Source organism: Quercus suber, unplaced genomic scaffold (genome assembly GCF_002906115.3).
Source record: "Quercus suber isolate HL8 unplaced genomic scaffold, Cork oak 2.0 scaffold_290, whole genome shotgun sequence".
Lineage (NCBI taxonomy): Eukaryota > Viridiplantae > Streptophyta > Magnoliopsida > Fagales > Fagaceae > Quercus > Quercus suber.
Genome location: NW_027069746.1, coordinates 496,981 through 514,474, shown reverse-complemented (window position 1 = coordinate 514,474; position 17,494 = coordinate 496,981). Strand labels below are relative to the sequence as shown.

At 31.5% G+C, this 17,494-nt stretch overlaps 1 protein-coding gene across 1 annotated transcript; it reads left to right on the top strand.

Moving 5' to 3' along the window:
* The first annotated feature begins 3,607 nt into the window (after positions 1-3,607).
* LOC112007206 (protein ECERIFERUM 26) lies at positions 3,608-15,904 on the top strand. Its single transcript, XM_024039516.2, has 2 exons — positions 3,608-4,048; positions 14,864-15,904. Exons 1-2 carry the CDS (start codon positions 3,620-3,622, stop codon positions 15,773-15,775), a joined length of 1,341 nt encoding a protein of 446 aa, XP_023895284.2. The 5' UTR covers positions 3,608-3,619; the 3' UTR covers positions 15,776-15,904.
* Positions 15,905-17,494: the final 1,590 nt, after the last annotated feature.

Below are 17,494 nucleotides of genomic sequence, written 5' to 3'. Positions count from 1 at the left end.
AAAAGTCTTTTTAATTTGATGTCAGTCAGATCAAACCAGATTTGTTGAAAAAAGAAATCAATTGATTCTACATTCGTACATGTACTAAAGAAAAAACAAAGTAGGCAATAATATCTAATTAGAACACATTACCATTATATCTAATTTAGCATTGTTGCAGTCGACATACTTTCGAGTGACCGGACGATACCAGTGGTAATAGTCATGATCGCGAGGCATCTCACCAATTTGAGGAGGTGCATGGCAAAGTCGTCGTTGTCTCACATCCCATGTAAGGATATACGGTCCATGCTCCTCCCTCCAATTCTTTTCCACCTTCCCACGTAAGTCTATTCTATACAGTCTATCATCGTACACAACATGGTCGGGCCACTCCTGCGCCAACCCAAACTGTCAAAGGACATGGTCCGGGTGGTGTGTTTCTACTATGCAAAAACACACAAGTGGCACCCTTGCAGTCCACGTATCCCTCCCTGCAATGCAAAAGTCAGAAAGGTGGCCAAAGTTTGCCTCATATGGCTGCCACATAATCTACAATAGAAACAAAAAACAATTATCATAACATCTTAAAATGTGAAACAACGGAGAATACATAGATAAAGGAAAAACAAAAATTAAAACAAAAGATATGTTAAAGCAATGATTTTAACATATTCTTAAGGAAAATTAACATAACCAAATAGAATTTTTGTATATTATTACCTAGTCCAGCCGCATTCTAACTAATTGCTCACGTGTCGGATGGACTACTCTTCGGGCTTGGCACTTGCACTCACCTACAATTACGAGCGAATAATATAAGATAAGATAATACCACTTACTAAGAAGAGTACATTGCATAACACACTAAATATCAAGAAAATACTTACTTAAATGCAAGTGGAGTTTTTGGCCATGGGCCATAATCACATCCAGGTGGGGGCTCTATCCTCGGGCACAAGAATGGTAACCTCGCTCATGCCCAATACTGGACCAATTGCAACGCCCCACCAATCTGTGATGCCTCTTTATCGCTTCCCTAGCACAACTTTCTGTACAACCATGCCAGGCAACCACTACCCCAACTATATTGTGGTGGATGATGAAGGTTCTGCAAGAACTCCAAGAACATCAGATGCACCCTATCTCTTGACTTGTCCATGAAAATCTTATACCTTAATAGTACTAAAATATAGCACCGGGCATACTGATGTATCTGAATTTTCGTTGTGTCATGAGGCAGTGGCTCTACAATGCGCTTAACATGGTGGCTGATGAGAATTCTTTGCCCTACCAAAGTTTTGTTGTCATTCTCCGAAACTCCAATAACAAGCAACTCCACACACAGTTGCCTCCAATTCCCATCCACCACAGCAGTCGGCCCAACCAAGACCTCACCTCTATAGGAAGTCCGAAAATGACCTCCACATCTTCTAGGGTGATTGACATCTCACCATGTGGAAGATGAAATGTATGAGTCTCCGGCCACCATCGCTCAACTAGGGCCAATATTAAGTAATGATCTATCTCTCTAGAAGGGGCCCTAAACAATCCTTCTAGCCCCACCAACTTGATAATGTCAATCACTCGATTATCTTGCATCATTATGTTTGCCATCTCCTTAGTGCGACCACGGAACGTAAGTGGCCCAAGTCCTGTAAAATCGATAAAAATTATAGCGGTTGTTAGAACTAGATATACAACTTTGAAAAAACTTACTAAAAGTCAAAGACAACGTAAAAATTAAAGCGGTTGTTAGAACTAGATATTTCACCTCACCATTCCAAATGTCCTCTGATCAATGATTTCGTTGTCGCGTCAACAATGAAGGATCTTCTAGACCAGGGCGCACGATCTCTGGCTCCTCATCGATCTGAGGCTCCATACTGCAAAGTGTGCTATTGTGAGATCATACATAGTGGCAGACATACATTATTTGGTGTGAGAGTCATCACAAATCAGGCATTAGCACAACACACAATGATTTCACATGAAGATATAAAACTGGGCAACTAACGAAATTGTTAGCATAGTAAGGTTATTTGGAAAGGGTGTTCGCCCTATTAGTGACACACTGCAAGGTATTCAGACATCTTTGAGGATTTCTATCATTCAACTATGCTATCATTCAACTATGCTAAGCCAAATAGATGTGTCAGTTGAAAGTCAATTGAGTGTAATCAGCGATCAAAATGTTTGAAAATGTTTTAATCTGTAAATGTTATACATTTTCTTAGCAATAAAAATAATAAAGGGTATGAATTCAAATGTTCTTTTCACTCATTTTACCAACCACCATTATTTAGCTTTTGGTGGAATTGTTTTAACTGGAAGGTCAACAAACACTACAAGTGATCACCCTGATACACAAATATTACATCCAATTGTGGGGTCAATATCAGGTGCAAAGTGATGGGGCTTCCTTAAGAAACTCAGTGGAACTGAACTTCAATGAGGCTGAGGAAAACCATGTGTAGCAGCAGTTTTATGGAATGACAGGAGGACTAAGCGACCAGCACAAGAATCTTAGGCTGCGTATATTTTCTTCTTAGCAAGAGCTTAGGCTTTTCAATGATATATCTCTTGCCTAAGAAGGAATTGCAAAAGATTGATTGGGCCTCAGCAGATGCAAATTGCAGGCATTATATCATTAGGAGAATGAGGACTGATGATCATGTAAAGGTCAAGGGTGACAGCTGCAGTCAGCAAAAAAAAAAAAAAAAAAACGAAGCACCTAACAACGTATCTTCATAGACCAAGAACTACAATACTTTCAAATCAAGCAAATCCCAAAGAGTTAAACAGAATCTTCCATGTGAGATAGTAAGAACAAATCTATATGCTAAAGCTGAGTACAGAACAAGGAAAACCCATGAAAAAAGGTTAGTTGTTTTATTCACATAAAAAGTTTTCAAAAATAATTCATAAACCAAATACCGTGAGGGCATTTATTAACCCTCCCAAAAAATAAAACATAAGTGAAAAATACAAAGGGAAAAGCAACCATATTTAAGTTCCAATTGGTTTGCAAAAGGGGTGAAGGTGCTGGAGGTGAATGTGCTGGTGAGTAAAGGCTAATCATGAATAATAAAAAAACCGTGCCAAACCTAGCAAGTTAGGACCTTGTCGGATGATGTACCAGGTTATGACTTGTTAGGTTTGGCAAATGAACAAGAGTAGTGCTAGAGTACTACAAAGTTTATTACATTGAGCTTACAAGCTCATGTATCAGGAATCACAAAGAGGTAGTTCAAATATTCATTTAAGAAATAATTGAAGTTCACCAATTATTATATTGTTACATTAATTTGTTAGATTTATTTTGTAAAAATAGTAGTAGTTTTAGCATTTTTCCAAGTAACAACATTATCAGCGGGATTTGGATGTCTATGGCTGAAAACTCCCTAGCGGTCAAAATTGTCCAGAAGCTTGAGGCGGTGGGCCGGTGTTTTAATGCAAATATTAAAACACCCAATTAATGCATTAAAACACCCAACTAAAATTCCCACACGCATTAAAGGCCCATTAAAACACCCACCCGTCACAAAATAGACCTCTACATGTATTATTAATACGCCACACTAGATAGAATGAACTAAAGACACCTTCTTACACCTCTCTATCTCACTCTGTCAAAACCATGGTCCTTCCCAAAGAAGAAAACTTGGTCTATGGCATTAAGCTTTCCTCAATTGGGCCGGGTCGATCTACCGGGTCAGACGTGGTTCATGACCTGAGTAACATGGACTTGGCCATGAAGCTCCACTATCTTAAAGTGGTTTACTTCTTTAATAGCCATGCAGCTCAAGGTTTAACCATTTTGTGCATGAAGGAAACCATGTTCGACTGGCTGAATGAGTACTACTACACCTGTGGCCGCCTCCGGAGATTGGAGTCTGGGCGTCCATACATCAAGTGCAATGACTGTGGCGCTAGATTCATCGAAGCTCAGTGTGACAAAACCATTGATGAATTTCTAGAGATGAAGGATTCGTCTCTTCAAAACCTTCTCGTTTCCCAACAAGTCATTGGGCCTGAACTATCATTCTCTCCCCTAGTTATCATTCAGGTATGTATCTTATGTATGTATACATACTTAAAAAAGTTTTAAGTTAGTAACTCTCATGCCAAACATTATATTAATCGAATACCATCATCATCCATAAGTAAATACACCCATGTCTGTTTTTTTCCCTTTATAATTTTTTTTTTCTTTTTTTAGAATGCCTAAAGTTAGCTCAATTACTATAGGTTTTTGTTGTCGAATAAAAAACTTAGGGGCCGTTTGGTCACCATGTTTAAACACTAGTGTTCAGTGTTTAAACACTGAACACTAGTGTCCAAAAACTAAAAAAATGTGTTTGGTGCACCAACCCTATTCCCTGTTGTTTGAAAAATATTGTTCAAAAACCAATGGTATAAAACCCATTTTTGAAATCACCTCCGGATAGTTTTTAAACAACAAACACTAGTTGTTTAGTGGCAATTTCGTAATTATCTTAAACAACAAATACTGTGCTCAGGTCAGCTTTTTCGTACTTTGGTCAGATTTTTTTAAAATATTTTGGTCAGTCACGTTCTTTCTCCTGATTTATGGCCCCCCATGTTCTCTCTCCTATTTTAAAATATATTTATTTTGTACTTTGGCCAGTTTTTTTTACAATCTAACACACACATACCAAACACATATTTTATATTTTTTAATATTGAAACATGTTATTTAAACTATATTACCAAACATATTTTTTTATTTTATAAATACTAAAAATACGTATTTGAACAATACTTTTTAAACCACAATTTTCACATCTTTTTAAACAACAATTTTTGAAATATATGACCAAACACCCTCTTAGTTTTCAAACTTTGCCTACACTAAAATTTAATTCAAATTTTAGGTTAATGGTAAAAACAATCATTATAGAGTAGATATCATAGTTTGAAATTACATATATAATCTCTTACATTTTGATATTTTGTAGATATAAAAGATATGAGTAAATAATATAATTCAACAATAGATTTATCAAAAATACTTTAGTGTGATACTAAAGAGAGTTAGCAAGTATAACTTAAATCTAATCCATCCTACTTAACCAAAAAAAAATGTGAACTTAAATATCATGATAAATATTCATGATAAATATTCCATCATAAATTAATAAAAAATTTAGTTGGACTTAACTAGTGCTACTATAAAAATTTTCCCATATTTTTTTAGAGTATAATTTATTACACACGCACTAATGAACATACTTTTACATACACGAAAAAAAGCAAATAAAATTGTGACTTGAACAGGGAAAATTCAAGTCACGATTCTAGATTTTTTTTTTTTTTTAATATAATTGTGTGTGTGTAAAAATGTATGTGAATTAATATGTGTGAAAAGAAATTTTTGCCAAAAATTATTAATCAAAATAAAAGCTATTCATGATCAATCTTACGACAACTTATTTTTCATTTTCCAAACAGATTTGAACTTTGAAATCTCTCTCTCTCTCTCTCTCTCTCTCTCTCTCTCAAAATACGGAATTTGTCCTTAAAATATACACATGGATCATATACGCATGAGAGAATGATATTGCATATATTTGTTGTATAAGATATTTTTTATTCCTTGATACCTTTCTCTCATCTCTTATATCTCTCCTATATCAAGAATGACAAAACTTAAATGCAGTATCTCAAAAGATGAATCTAAAAAACAGCACCTAAATATTGTACCTAAATGTTGCCCTATCAAGAATGATATTCATTTAATTTTATTTCTAACATAAGTCGAACTTGAATTGATTAACAAACTAGATTATATGTACAAGATTGGTTCATTTTCTTATAAAACAAGCTCAAGTTTGTTCACAAGTAACTTGATTAACTTATTCTTTTATCTTATATAGTACTATGACTACAATTTTTAGTCCACAACTCTATATAAATAATCAATAATTAAATTATAGTAAAAACTATTTAGTTACGTTTTGATCCCTAGTACGACTTGCTACCAATTTGCAAATCAAGTCCAAGTATTTAATTAACTGTATTTAGTAATAGGAATAAACAGTGAAGTAAATTACAACAAGAACAACCGCACAAGAGACGATGAATTGTTCACAAAGTGAAAAAAACAACAGGAAAAGTACCCCGAGGCTTAACCCAAACTAGTTAAATTTACTATGAATAGGTTGCGATACAATCAAGACTGTCAAGGCCTTCACTACTTGTAGCTTGACTTGTAACTAAACTCCCAGTTTCTTGCTACAAATGCTTCCTCAAGCTTTGTCTTCACAATGATTTGCTACTGCAAGTCGAGTCGTCAACCGACAAAGCTATCTCTCGGTTACTTTCAAGGCCACTTGAGTATTTGTAACAGTCTATGTGGTTTTAGTATCACACTCCAACAACACGAATGATGATTTTTGTGTTTTTGGTGGTTTGAATCTTCTTTCAATGGTTTTGTCTATAAGGAGAGGCTTGGAAGGCACTATTGGGTAAACAAAGTTTTTCGTTTGATTCCAATTAATGGTTGTTTTCCTTCTCTAGATATTAGGGTTAATGAAGGTTTTAATACAAATAAGGTTTGGGCCATACTCTATGGTCTGGTACGAAACTGACTTTGAAAAAAAAAATCCCTAATCCTAATTGATCGAATGTCTAATGAAGGTCTAACGAGAGATTTTGTTTGAATCTCGCTCGTCGATTTCTTGTCACTTCTTGCCTTTCATTTGACTGAGTTTGGACTTTTCTCAATTGAAACATTATGATCAACACTCCTTTTCCAACTTCAATTGTAGCTTTTGTTACCCAGAATTACAATGCGAATAAAACCACAATACATGAAAATTTGTCATAGAGTTAGCCAACTCAAAAAATCATAACAAAAATTATATTATTCTCTATAATTAAATAGAATTGTTTTCATTTATGAACTTATAAATAATAAAATATATAATTTTTACTATGAAATTGACGTTTATACCATTAGTAAATTGCAAATAATAATTTGATAAATTATATGTTATTGGTAAACTGAAAATAATAATTTGATATCTTCTGAACTTATTACAATATTAAAAAATCCAATATCAATCTATATAAGTATATTTTTATTAGCTTCTTCACACGAGTGTTGTACGTGCTTAGAGACTCTCTTTTTATATATATATAGTACAAAACTTTTCTTGTATATTTAAATAAGATAATTCTAGTCTATAACCTACCCTTGCGAGTTGTAGCTTAAAATCTAAAGAAGTACAAATATTTGTTTTTTATTTTAGAAACAAAGTGCAAATAATTTGATTACATGCATGTAGCGCTTTCATCCGCCTTTTTCATCTATTTGTTTATTCTCATTAATTTATGCTATTTTCTTTGGTTTATACTTAAGAGAATTATTTTTGAGGAATATCTAAGAGAAGTGATATCGATTCGTGATACAATAACTAATACAAACATCAACCTAAAGAAATTTTCATAATTTAAAGCAGGTTAATCATTCAAGGAAATAAAGAAGGACAAAACTCTCATAACTAATACAAAACTCTCACACATTATATTTTTAATTAAAAATCTCAATACTCTCATAACTTAATACAATAACTAATACAACATCAACAGCAACAGCAAGGTAATAATGTCAGAACTCACAGTTGTTAACTAACATAAAAGGTATCTAATTTTTTCAAAGGTTTTTACTCTAAACATTCTATATAAAAGAAACAGGGATATAATACTTTTGAGATTGCGCATGCCTTCAATCCATCTAGAAGGTCTTGAAAATTTATGTTGTGCCAGCCTTTCACCATGAACTTCATGCTACCTTTGCCCCAAAGCTGACAACTATGGTATCAAGAAGATTTAAAAAAAAAAAAAAAAAAAATCAGAACATGTTATCAACCAAATTTCTTTTTCCTAATCAATTAAATTTTTAATCTGTAAAGAGAGAGAATGAAAAACTCACCTATCATCAAATTGCTACCCTACATACATTCGAATAATAGTAGAAAAAAGATGTTAAATCAATTTGACAAAATTCTATTTGACATGAAAGGGAAAAAAAAATCTTAAAATTCAAAAATTGAAATTTTATTAAATATATAAATAAAAATTAGCTATGTGAAAAATAGAAAAAAAGAGCACCCTAAAAGTCCTAACTAAGCCAAAAGAAACAGTTTTTAAATTAACAAATCTAAGATTCAACATAAAATCCAATTAAACCAGGAATTCCAAACTATTTTTTAAAAAAGTACATTGTGCTTGCCTCCTATCACAAAATCTATGCTACCTTTGTTCCCAAAGACGATACTTGTAATATTGAAAAAAATTTATAAACAAGTAAAGAAAAATAATCAGAACCCATTATCAACCATATCCTTGCTTTCCTAATCAATTAAAAATCTTAAGTACACTTAAAACTAAACAGAGAAAAAAGAAAAAACTCACCTAGATTTGGAGAACTTATATTTGAGTGTGAAATCAAATGGGATTGAAAATAAGGCAAAATAAAGGGAGAGAGATATAAGACTGCTGAGTGTAGGATTTTTTATTGACAAAAATGATCCAAAAAATTGTGGTAATAACTATTTTAAAGGTGTAGTTCTCCATGAAATTGTGCTGTTTTTAAATTTTGAACTTTTGAAAAAAGTAGACTACGGGGAGTTATAAATTTTTTTTTCTTAAAAATTTTCCTAGTCATTATTGTGATAATTGTATGAATTGGGATAAGAATGAGTAGTTATCTATAATTTATAATTTATCTATACTATTATTTAAGGGGCTTCCCCTGTTTGGATTTCTCATTTCTTTAGTTCAAAAATGCCCCTACACCCTTTTGTTTAAGTAGAGACAAAACTAAAGGACAATCCGGTAAAAATACAACTCTAACTCCTATTAAAACATTGTCTAAAAAATAGAACCACTCTCTTATTAATTTTCAAATTGATTTATTCACTTATAAATTAAATTTTCAAAATAAAAATTATATATATAAAATAAAAAACACAATTTTTTTTCTTCTACAAAATAGGACCACTAACAAACAAAAACAAAAAAAAAAAAGACTCATCCCACACGCAAAGTGTGTGTGATGAGGCTAGTACTACTATTTAAGAAACTTCCCCTGATTGGATTCTTCATTTTTTTAATTCAAAAATGCCCCTACACCTTGATATTTAAGTAGAGACAAAACTAAAAGACAATCTAGTAAAAATGCAACTCTAACTCTCACTAATACATTGCCCAAAATACCCTCATCATACCCACCTACAAGTTTTCAACTAATAGGGATAAATATGTAAATTAAAAATCCTACACTTTAAGACCTACAAACTCACATACACTGCCAGTTTCTATTTCACTTTCTATCTCTCATGAATCAATCAAAAATGAAACAACATAAAATAATTGAGTAATTGAAACTTCTCGCTATTATTTCTTTTATGTAAATTTTCTATCTAGTGGTGGATCCACTTGATGACCGAGGGGGCCTGAGCTCCCCTAAAATTTTGAAAAAAAAAAGATTAGAAATATCCTAAATAATTTGAAAATTTTTAAATAATCTTATCATTTTGGCCCCCATACTTGATAATATACATATATATATATATATATTATATTTAAGAAATTATAAAACAACATTATTTTCATTTAAATAAAATACAATCCATAAATACACATGTCAACAAATTACAATAATTAAACATTTAATATTTTTAAAATGAACACATAAGTATTTTAACAATTACCTCAACAAATAAAAGAAAAAAAATTGAGTTATGAAGTATTGTACATTATTATTTTACATTTCATACACACAAAATATATATATATATATTATATATGACCCCCCCCCCCCCCCCAAAAGATAAATTCCTGGTCATTGAGCTTGACAATATATATATATATATATATTTTCGCTTAGAACGCCTTTAAATTTTTGAGTTTTTTTCTTTTGCTCAATGTTATTTTCTTTTTTAATTATTTTTTGAATTCATTTATGAATGGATAGAAACAGTGGCCGGAGCCATATAGTTGAGTGCAACAACAATTTGATGGTCTGTTGGTGGCAGTCCTAAGAGAGGGAAATCGTAGATCGATAGAGTGTGACACCAAATACGTAAAGACGAGCCGTCTTGCTAGCAGAGAGAGCTTGACTTTCATCAAACCCACAAGAAAGAGAAGATGAAGCAAGAGAAGAAACTGAAAGTGAAAATCAAAGGGAAAAATATTTGATTTTGAAACTATAAAATAAACAAAATTAGAAAGCATATAAATTTTTTTTTTTTTAATTTTTAATTCTTCCTGGAACAAGGACCTATATACCTGCTTGCCCAACAAGTTAACCTAACATAACCTGTTGTTTTAGCAGTTCGAGTTGACCCTTTTTTTCACAAGTTCAAAAAAAAACCTTCCCATACCCATTTTTAAGACTTTAGGTTCAATTGGGTTAATGATTCTGGGTCCAAATTTATCAGGACTAAGGGGTTAGGAACTAGTGGTGGTGGTGGGAATGAGTGGGATAAGAGGTATAACTGTAAATGAACTGAGTTGTTTATGCATAATTTAAGCTTGAACTGAAAAGAAACTTGTTTAATTATCAAATGAGCTAAGGTCAAGCCCAAATTTAAACTCAACTATTTAACAAGTCAAACTCAAACATAACAATGATTTTGTGAACAAGTTCTTGAGTATAAAGCCCGATTTAAGTATATATAACACTATTTTTTTTTTTTGAGAAAGTTCCAACCTATGGTGTCCGCTCTTAATGATAACTCATTATCATCAGACTAAGACATCAATCGGTTTTTAGTGTAAGCGGAGATTGAACCTCAGATATTTTATTTAACTATCAAAGATTTTACTAGTTGAGCTAATTGGAACCCACAATTATATATAACACTAAATGTTTATATGTATACATGTATTTATCTATATTATCCATAACATGATTCTCTTCTTTGATCTAGATTTTTTTCAAGGTCAAAAATACCCCATCTAGTAAGCAATGACATCACAATATTCCTCATAAAATTCTCTTTCTTGAATTAGATTTTTCTGCGGTTTAAAATTACTCCTACATCCAAAAGACAAAACTTGGGGAGAATCCTGAAAAAATACATTTATAATTCTATGTAAAATAGTGCTTACAACTACTTTCCCACTAACCCATGTTTATCTCCTGTATTTTTTATTTGTTGAATACCCAAGTTTATCCCTTAACCACAAAAAATGTGCACATTCTCTACTTCTATTTTATTCATATTTCTATTTATTATCTTTTTTTTTTTAATATAAGAATTTGTTATCTATTTAAATTTAAATACTTTAACTATATACAATTAATTTTTAAAATTATTTGATAGGATATACAGTTACTTCTTTTAAAAAATTAGCCTCATCACACGTGCTTCAGGAGTGCGATGAGGCTTTTTATTTTTTATTTTTTTATAGTGTCATAATTTTTCATTTATTTTAATTTGAGGTTTACACTTTTTCTCATTAATATTATGTATTTAGAACTAAAATACAACCAGGAGCGTCATAAGACTAGCTTCAAAAAATGAACAAATATTACACATTTATTTTGTAGCAGAAAAAAAAAAAAACCCTATGTTTTTATTTTATATATATTATTTTTATTTTGAGAATCTAATTTAGAAGTGGATAAAGCAATTTGAAAATCAACAAGAGAGTGACCCTATCTTTTAGGCAATGCTTTAGTGGGAGTTAAAGTTGTATTTTTACTTTTTCTANCTGAAAAAATACATTTATAATTCTATGTAAAATAGTGCTTACAACTACTTTCCCACTAACCCATGTTTATCTCCTGTATTTTTTATTTGTTGAATACCCAAGTTTATCCCTTAACCACAAAAAATGTGCACATTCTCTACTTCTATTTTATTCATATTTCTATTTATTATCTTTTTTTTTTAATATAAGAATTTGTTATCTATTTAAATTTAAATACTTTAACTATATACAATTAATTTTAAAATTATTTGATAGGATATACAGTTACTTCTTTTAAAAAATTAGCCTCATCACACGTGCTTCAGGAGTGCGATGAGGCTTTTTATTTTTTATTTTTTTATAGTGTCATAATTTTTCATTTATTTTAATTTGAGGTTTACACTTTTTCTCATTAATATTATGTATTTAGAACTAAAATACAACCAGGAGCGTCATAAGACTAGCTTCAAAAAATGAACAAATATTACACATTTATTTTGTAGCAGAAAAAAAAAAAAACCCTATGTTTTTATTTTATATATATTATTTTTATTTTGAGAATCTAATTTAGAAGTGGATAAAGCAATTTGAAAATCAACAAGAGAGTGACCCTATCTTTTAGGCAATGCTTTAGTGGGAGTTAAAGTTGTATTTTTACCGAATTTTTCTTTAGTTTTGTCTCTACTTAAACATAGGGGTGTAGGGATATTTTTGAACCAAAAAAAAAAAAAAGAGGATCCTAAACAGAGGAAGCTCCTTAAATAGTATGAGAGATAGAAAGTGAAATAGAAACTGGCAGTGTATGTGAGTTTGTAGGTCTTAAAGTGTAGGATTTTTAATTTACATATTTATCCCTATTAGTTGAAAACTTGTAGGTGGGTATGATGAGGGTATTTTGGGCAATGTATTAGTGAGAGTTAGAGTTGCATTTTTACTAGATTGTCTTTTAGTTTTGTCTCTACTTAAATATCAAGGTGTAGGGGCATTTTTGAATTAAAAAAATGAAGAATCCAATCAGGGGAAGTTTCTTAAATAGTAGTACTAGCCTCATCACACACACTTTGCGTGTGGGATGAGTCTTTTTTTTTTTGTTTTTGTTTGTTAGTGGTCCTATTTTGTAGAAGAAAAAAAATTGTGTTTTTTATATATATATAATATTTTATTTTGAAAATTTAATTTATAAGTGAATAAATCAATTTGAAAATTAATAAGAGAGTGGTTCTATTTTTTAGACAATGTTTTAATAGGAGTTAGAGTTGTATTTTTACCGGATTGTCCTTTAGTTTTGTCTCTACTTAAACAAAAGGGTGTAGGGGCATTTTTGAACTAAAGAAATGAGAAATCCAAACAGGGGAAGCCCCTTAAATAATAGTATAGCTCTCTCTCTCTCTCTCTCTCTCTCTCTCTCTCTCTCTCTCTCTCAAAACCTATTTATTCAATTCTTCTAACACAAATATACCATATTTAATATCAATTTTACCAAGGCACATGTAATATACATAGCAACTTTTATGAATAGTCACACAGGGACGAAATACTACAAGACCAACTAGTGGAGTCATGGTCCTCATGAATTTTAATTATTTTTTTAGTAGTATGTATAAGTATAACATTTGAAGGTTTGGACCTAAAGATTTTCTGCATAATTGAAAACTGACCATTCTAAATTAAAATCTAGTCCAAAAAAATTAGGAAAATTACACCTTTTCTCCTCACATTATACCCCATTTTACACATTGTCTCTTGAACTATTGAAATGTATAATTGACCCCAAAGTTATAACTTTGTAACAATTAACCCTCTACCATTTTTTTTGAGGTTAAGTTTAACAAAATTTAGCATTAACAAACCAATTTACTCCTTCCTCCAAAATAGATAGTAGATGGTAAATTGGTTTTTTTATTCTACATTCCATTAGAATTAACTAAAAAAGTGAACAGAGAGGGTAAAGTATTACATGAGTTCTAGTTTAGGGCCCGATCATGTATTCTTGTAGTTCCAAGAGGGGTAAATGTGCAAAATAGGGTATTGTTTAGGTTGGAAAAAAAAAATGACGTCCCCAAAACACCAAATTAAATAGCCATATGGCTACTTTACCCATATTTAAATGAAATTTTTATTATTTACCATTTGGGATTTGGGTATTATGCTGTGAGCTTCCTCCAAAAAATTGTTTGTTTGTTTTCTTTTCTTTAAAAAAAAAAAAAACTTTTTACTTGAAATCACTACTACAAGATTTCATAAATTATCTACAAGCCATTAAAAATTATAAAAAACTAAAAATAGAACTTGCCATTTGAACTTCATGAAATTGTCAAATATTTATGAATTTGTGTTCATGACTATTAATTAAGGACCAAAAAATTGATAGTCTATCAACTTATCTATATAGCGATTGTACTTGTACAGTAATACAATATATATAGAACATGAAAATTCACAAATAAAGTGTAATAATTGTTATAAAATAGTTAAAAATAATCTCCCAATTTACATAAATATTTAAATAACAAGTGGTGCAATTATTGATAATAAGTTCTTCAGAAACCACAATTCTGCATAATCTTCTTTGACCCTCGGTCGATTGAGTGTGTAACAAGAACACAAAAACCATCATTCATAAACTTTTATTAATTGATTCGAGAGTCTACCGATAGTCTAATGAAAAATAACATAACAAATGCATTTTCCATTTGCTTTTTCTATTATTCTTTACATTTTATCTCTTTCTTAAAAGATACACTCTTCTACTTCTCAAGTGGGATAAAAAAAAAATATTCTTCCACTACTGAAATAAGATTAAACTTATATTATAAAATTTTTAGATATACTAGCTTTTTTGGCATCAGTTTCAACTTTTAGTTTTTATATACAATTTTTTAAAACTTCACTTTTTTCCTGCATTTTTTCACTTTTTCAATTTTTTTTCAAAATACAAGTATATTTTAAAATACTTTCAACAAAAAAAATTAAATAAAAAGCTAAAATATGTATGTCGTATTAAGTGATAAGCTAATAATTATGATACACTTGTACAGTATGATTCTCAAAAAAACTTGTACAGTAATATACTTATAGAAAGTATGTCTACTCTGCATATCATGAATAGGTTTCCCTGCTATCCAAAAAAAACGTTTCCCTTTAATTTGTGCAGGTAACCCGTTTCAAATGTGGAGGGATATCACTGGGCCTAAGCTGGGCCCATATCCTTGGAGATGCATTCTCAGCTTCAGAGTTCATAAACAGATGGGGCCAAATCGTGTCTGGTATTTGGCCCAACAAGACACCCAACTTTCCCAAATCAGACACACAGACCGAGAGTGAGAGATCCAAAAACCTACCACTTTCGAAGGATAAGGACCCACTTTCTATGAAACAGGTCGACCCAGTTGGAGACCATTGGATAACTTCCAATAGCTACAAAATGGATACATTTTGGTTCACTGTAAGTGCCAGCCAGTTAGCTACTATACGGGCAGAAATTTCAGGTGAGAACCAATTTGACCAAATCCCAATCTTTGAATCTCTTTGTGCCATCATATGGAAATGTGTTGTCAAAGTTAGAGAACAGGCTCCACCTAAAATAGTGACAATGTGCAAAAGTGATCCGAGGAAACCCACCAATGGGAATTTAAGTAACACTCAAATTATAAGTACAGTTGAGGCAGGTTTTTCTATAACAAAGGAGACGGGTCCAAAAAAATTGGCAACATTGCTACTTAATCAAGCTGTGGGTGAAAGAAGCCAGATTGAAGAATTAGTGGAGAGGAATCATGGGGTATCTGATTTTATAGTTTATGGAGCCAAATTGACTTTTGTGGATTCGGAAGAGGCTAATTTTTATGGGTTAGAGTTGAATGGACATAAACCAGATTTTGTGTACCAATCTATCCAAGGCGTTGGAGATGAAGGAGTAGTTTTGGTGCTTCCAGAGCCAAAAGATTCTTGCAAGAACAAAAATGACCATGGAAGGATAGTGACAATAATTTTTCCAGAAAATCAAATGGCGGAGCTGAAATCTGAGCTGGTGAAGAATGGTCTACTACTTGATGGTAATCTTGCTTAATGGCATGTTTGGATGTTTAAAAAAGGAGGGGGAGTAGAGTAGAGGGAGGGAGAGTAATGCAATTACCTTGTTTGGAAGTTTTTTAAAGAATGAGGGGGAGGGGTTTGGAGGAGTTTGGAGGGGTTTGGACTCCCTCTAACCCTGAATGGCTAATTACTTCCTTCCCCCTTACTAATTTTAAAAACATCCAAATAAGGTGGAGGTGAATCATTCTCCTCTACTCTCCTCCCCACTACTCCCATTCTCTCTACTCCCCTCTACTCTCCTCCCTCTCTAAACTTCCAAACAAGCCATAAAGGTGCCGTGTGTGTGTGAACGTGTTTACTGTATCGTTGTTTAGAAATAAAAGGGATGTTTAAACTGAAGAACCAATAAGGCCATGCCTGTCTACCTGTATTTGGCCTATGCTATGATGTGTCTGTAGCTTTTAATCAGAATTACCATCTCCTAAACGTTATTTGTGAACTCTTGTTAGTAATTGTTAGTACAAGCTAGTTTTCTTTAGCTGGGAACTTGGAAATTGTGTATTGATTGTCTAATAACTTTCGTATATTTGCGTTAGAACTTAGAAGTGGTCAGCAACAATTATTGTAGGCATTGATTACTAATGTGTACATATTTGTTGATAAAATATCAATTGAAAAATTAAAAGATGCCCTCAGCACGTTGGTTTAGAAAATATTTTTAGAAACTTTTTATGAAAAAAAAAATAATAAATATTTTTTATGACTTTTTTATATTTCTCATAAATGTGGTGTAAAAACTTTAATTTAAAAAAAAAAATTGTTTGAAAAATATGTCTTGCTTTAAATTTGAGTAATTCCTCCATTCAATCGATCAAGTGGTTTGATCATTTTAAGTGGCATTCACAAGACGCCTGCTATTCTCTTAGTTGAATCTTTTGAACATAACCTTCCAATAGGTCTAATTTGATTGGCATTGAAACTAGTTTTTGTATTGATAATTGTTATACTCTAGTTCTTCTTATGACTCTTCTTAAAAAAAACGATAAAAACAAAAACAAAAACAGGGTTCCCCTTATGACTTCTCAAATTCTAGGAATATATTCATTAATCTTTCATCCCAATTCTTTACCAACTCTTGAGGTTTCACTTGGCAAGCTACATACTGCTAGAAACCTAGATGTCTATCATCACAATTTCAAACAAGAAGAAAATGGAATGTGATTTCAAGTTTTCTCAAGTAAGATATTTATGATTTACCTTTTAAAGGCCAATTTGTCAACACGTTACGAATTCTGTTCAGACTGTTGAAAATGACCCACTTCATTAAAAGAATAGAGTATTAAAATAATTTTAATAGTTATATTAAAAATTATTTCATTGAAATTTTAAAGTTTCTAGCTTGTTTAGTTTTTTTTTTTTTTAGAATGTCTAACTTGTTTAGTTAAAATAGAAAAGAACTCTCACTTTATTTTATTTGTATTAAATTGTGATACTGGAATCATATGGGGGCAACCCAAACATATCCAATATGATAAATGAAGGCATGATGGATGTATATATTTTAATATTTTATGGTTATATAGAATAAAAAATATGCTCAAAAATTAAAATAATAAATAAACTCACCATCAAAGCAAACTCAAAGGGATATATAAATGTCGCTACCCAAAGGAATTTAACTAAGAATACAAAACTGGATTGGCTCACCACTCGATAGGATACAAAATATCACCACTCAAAGAGATTCAGAAAC

What these genes read in the sequence shown, in the direction of transcription:
- LOC112007206 (XM_024039516.2), top strand. Translation starts at nt 3,620, where the DNA reads ATGGTCCTTCCCAAAGAAGAAAACTTGGTCTATGGCATTAAGCTTTCC. An exon ending in CTCCCCTAGTTATCATTCAG is followed by an intron (nt 4,049 to 14,863) that starts GTATGTATCTTA and finishes TAATTTGTGCAG; the next exon opens with GTAACCCGTTTCAAATGTGG.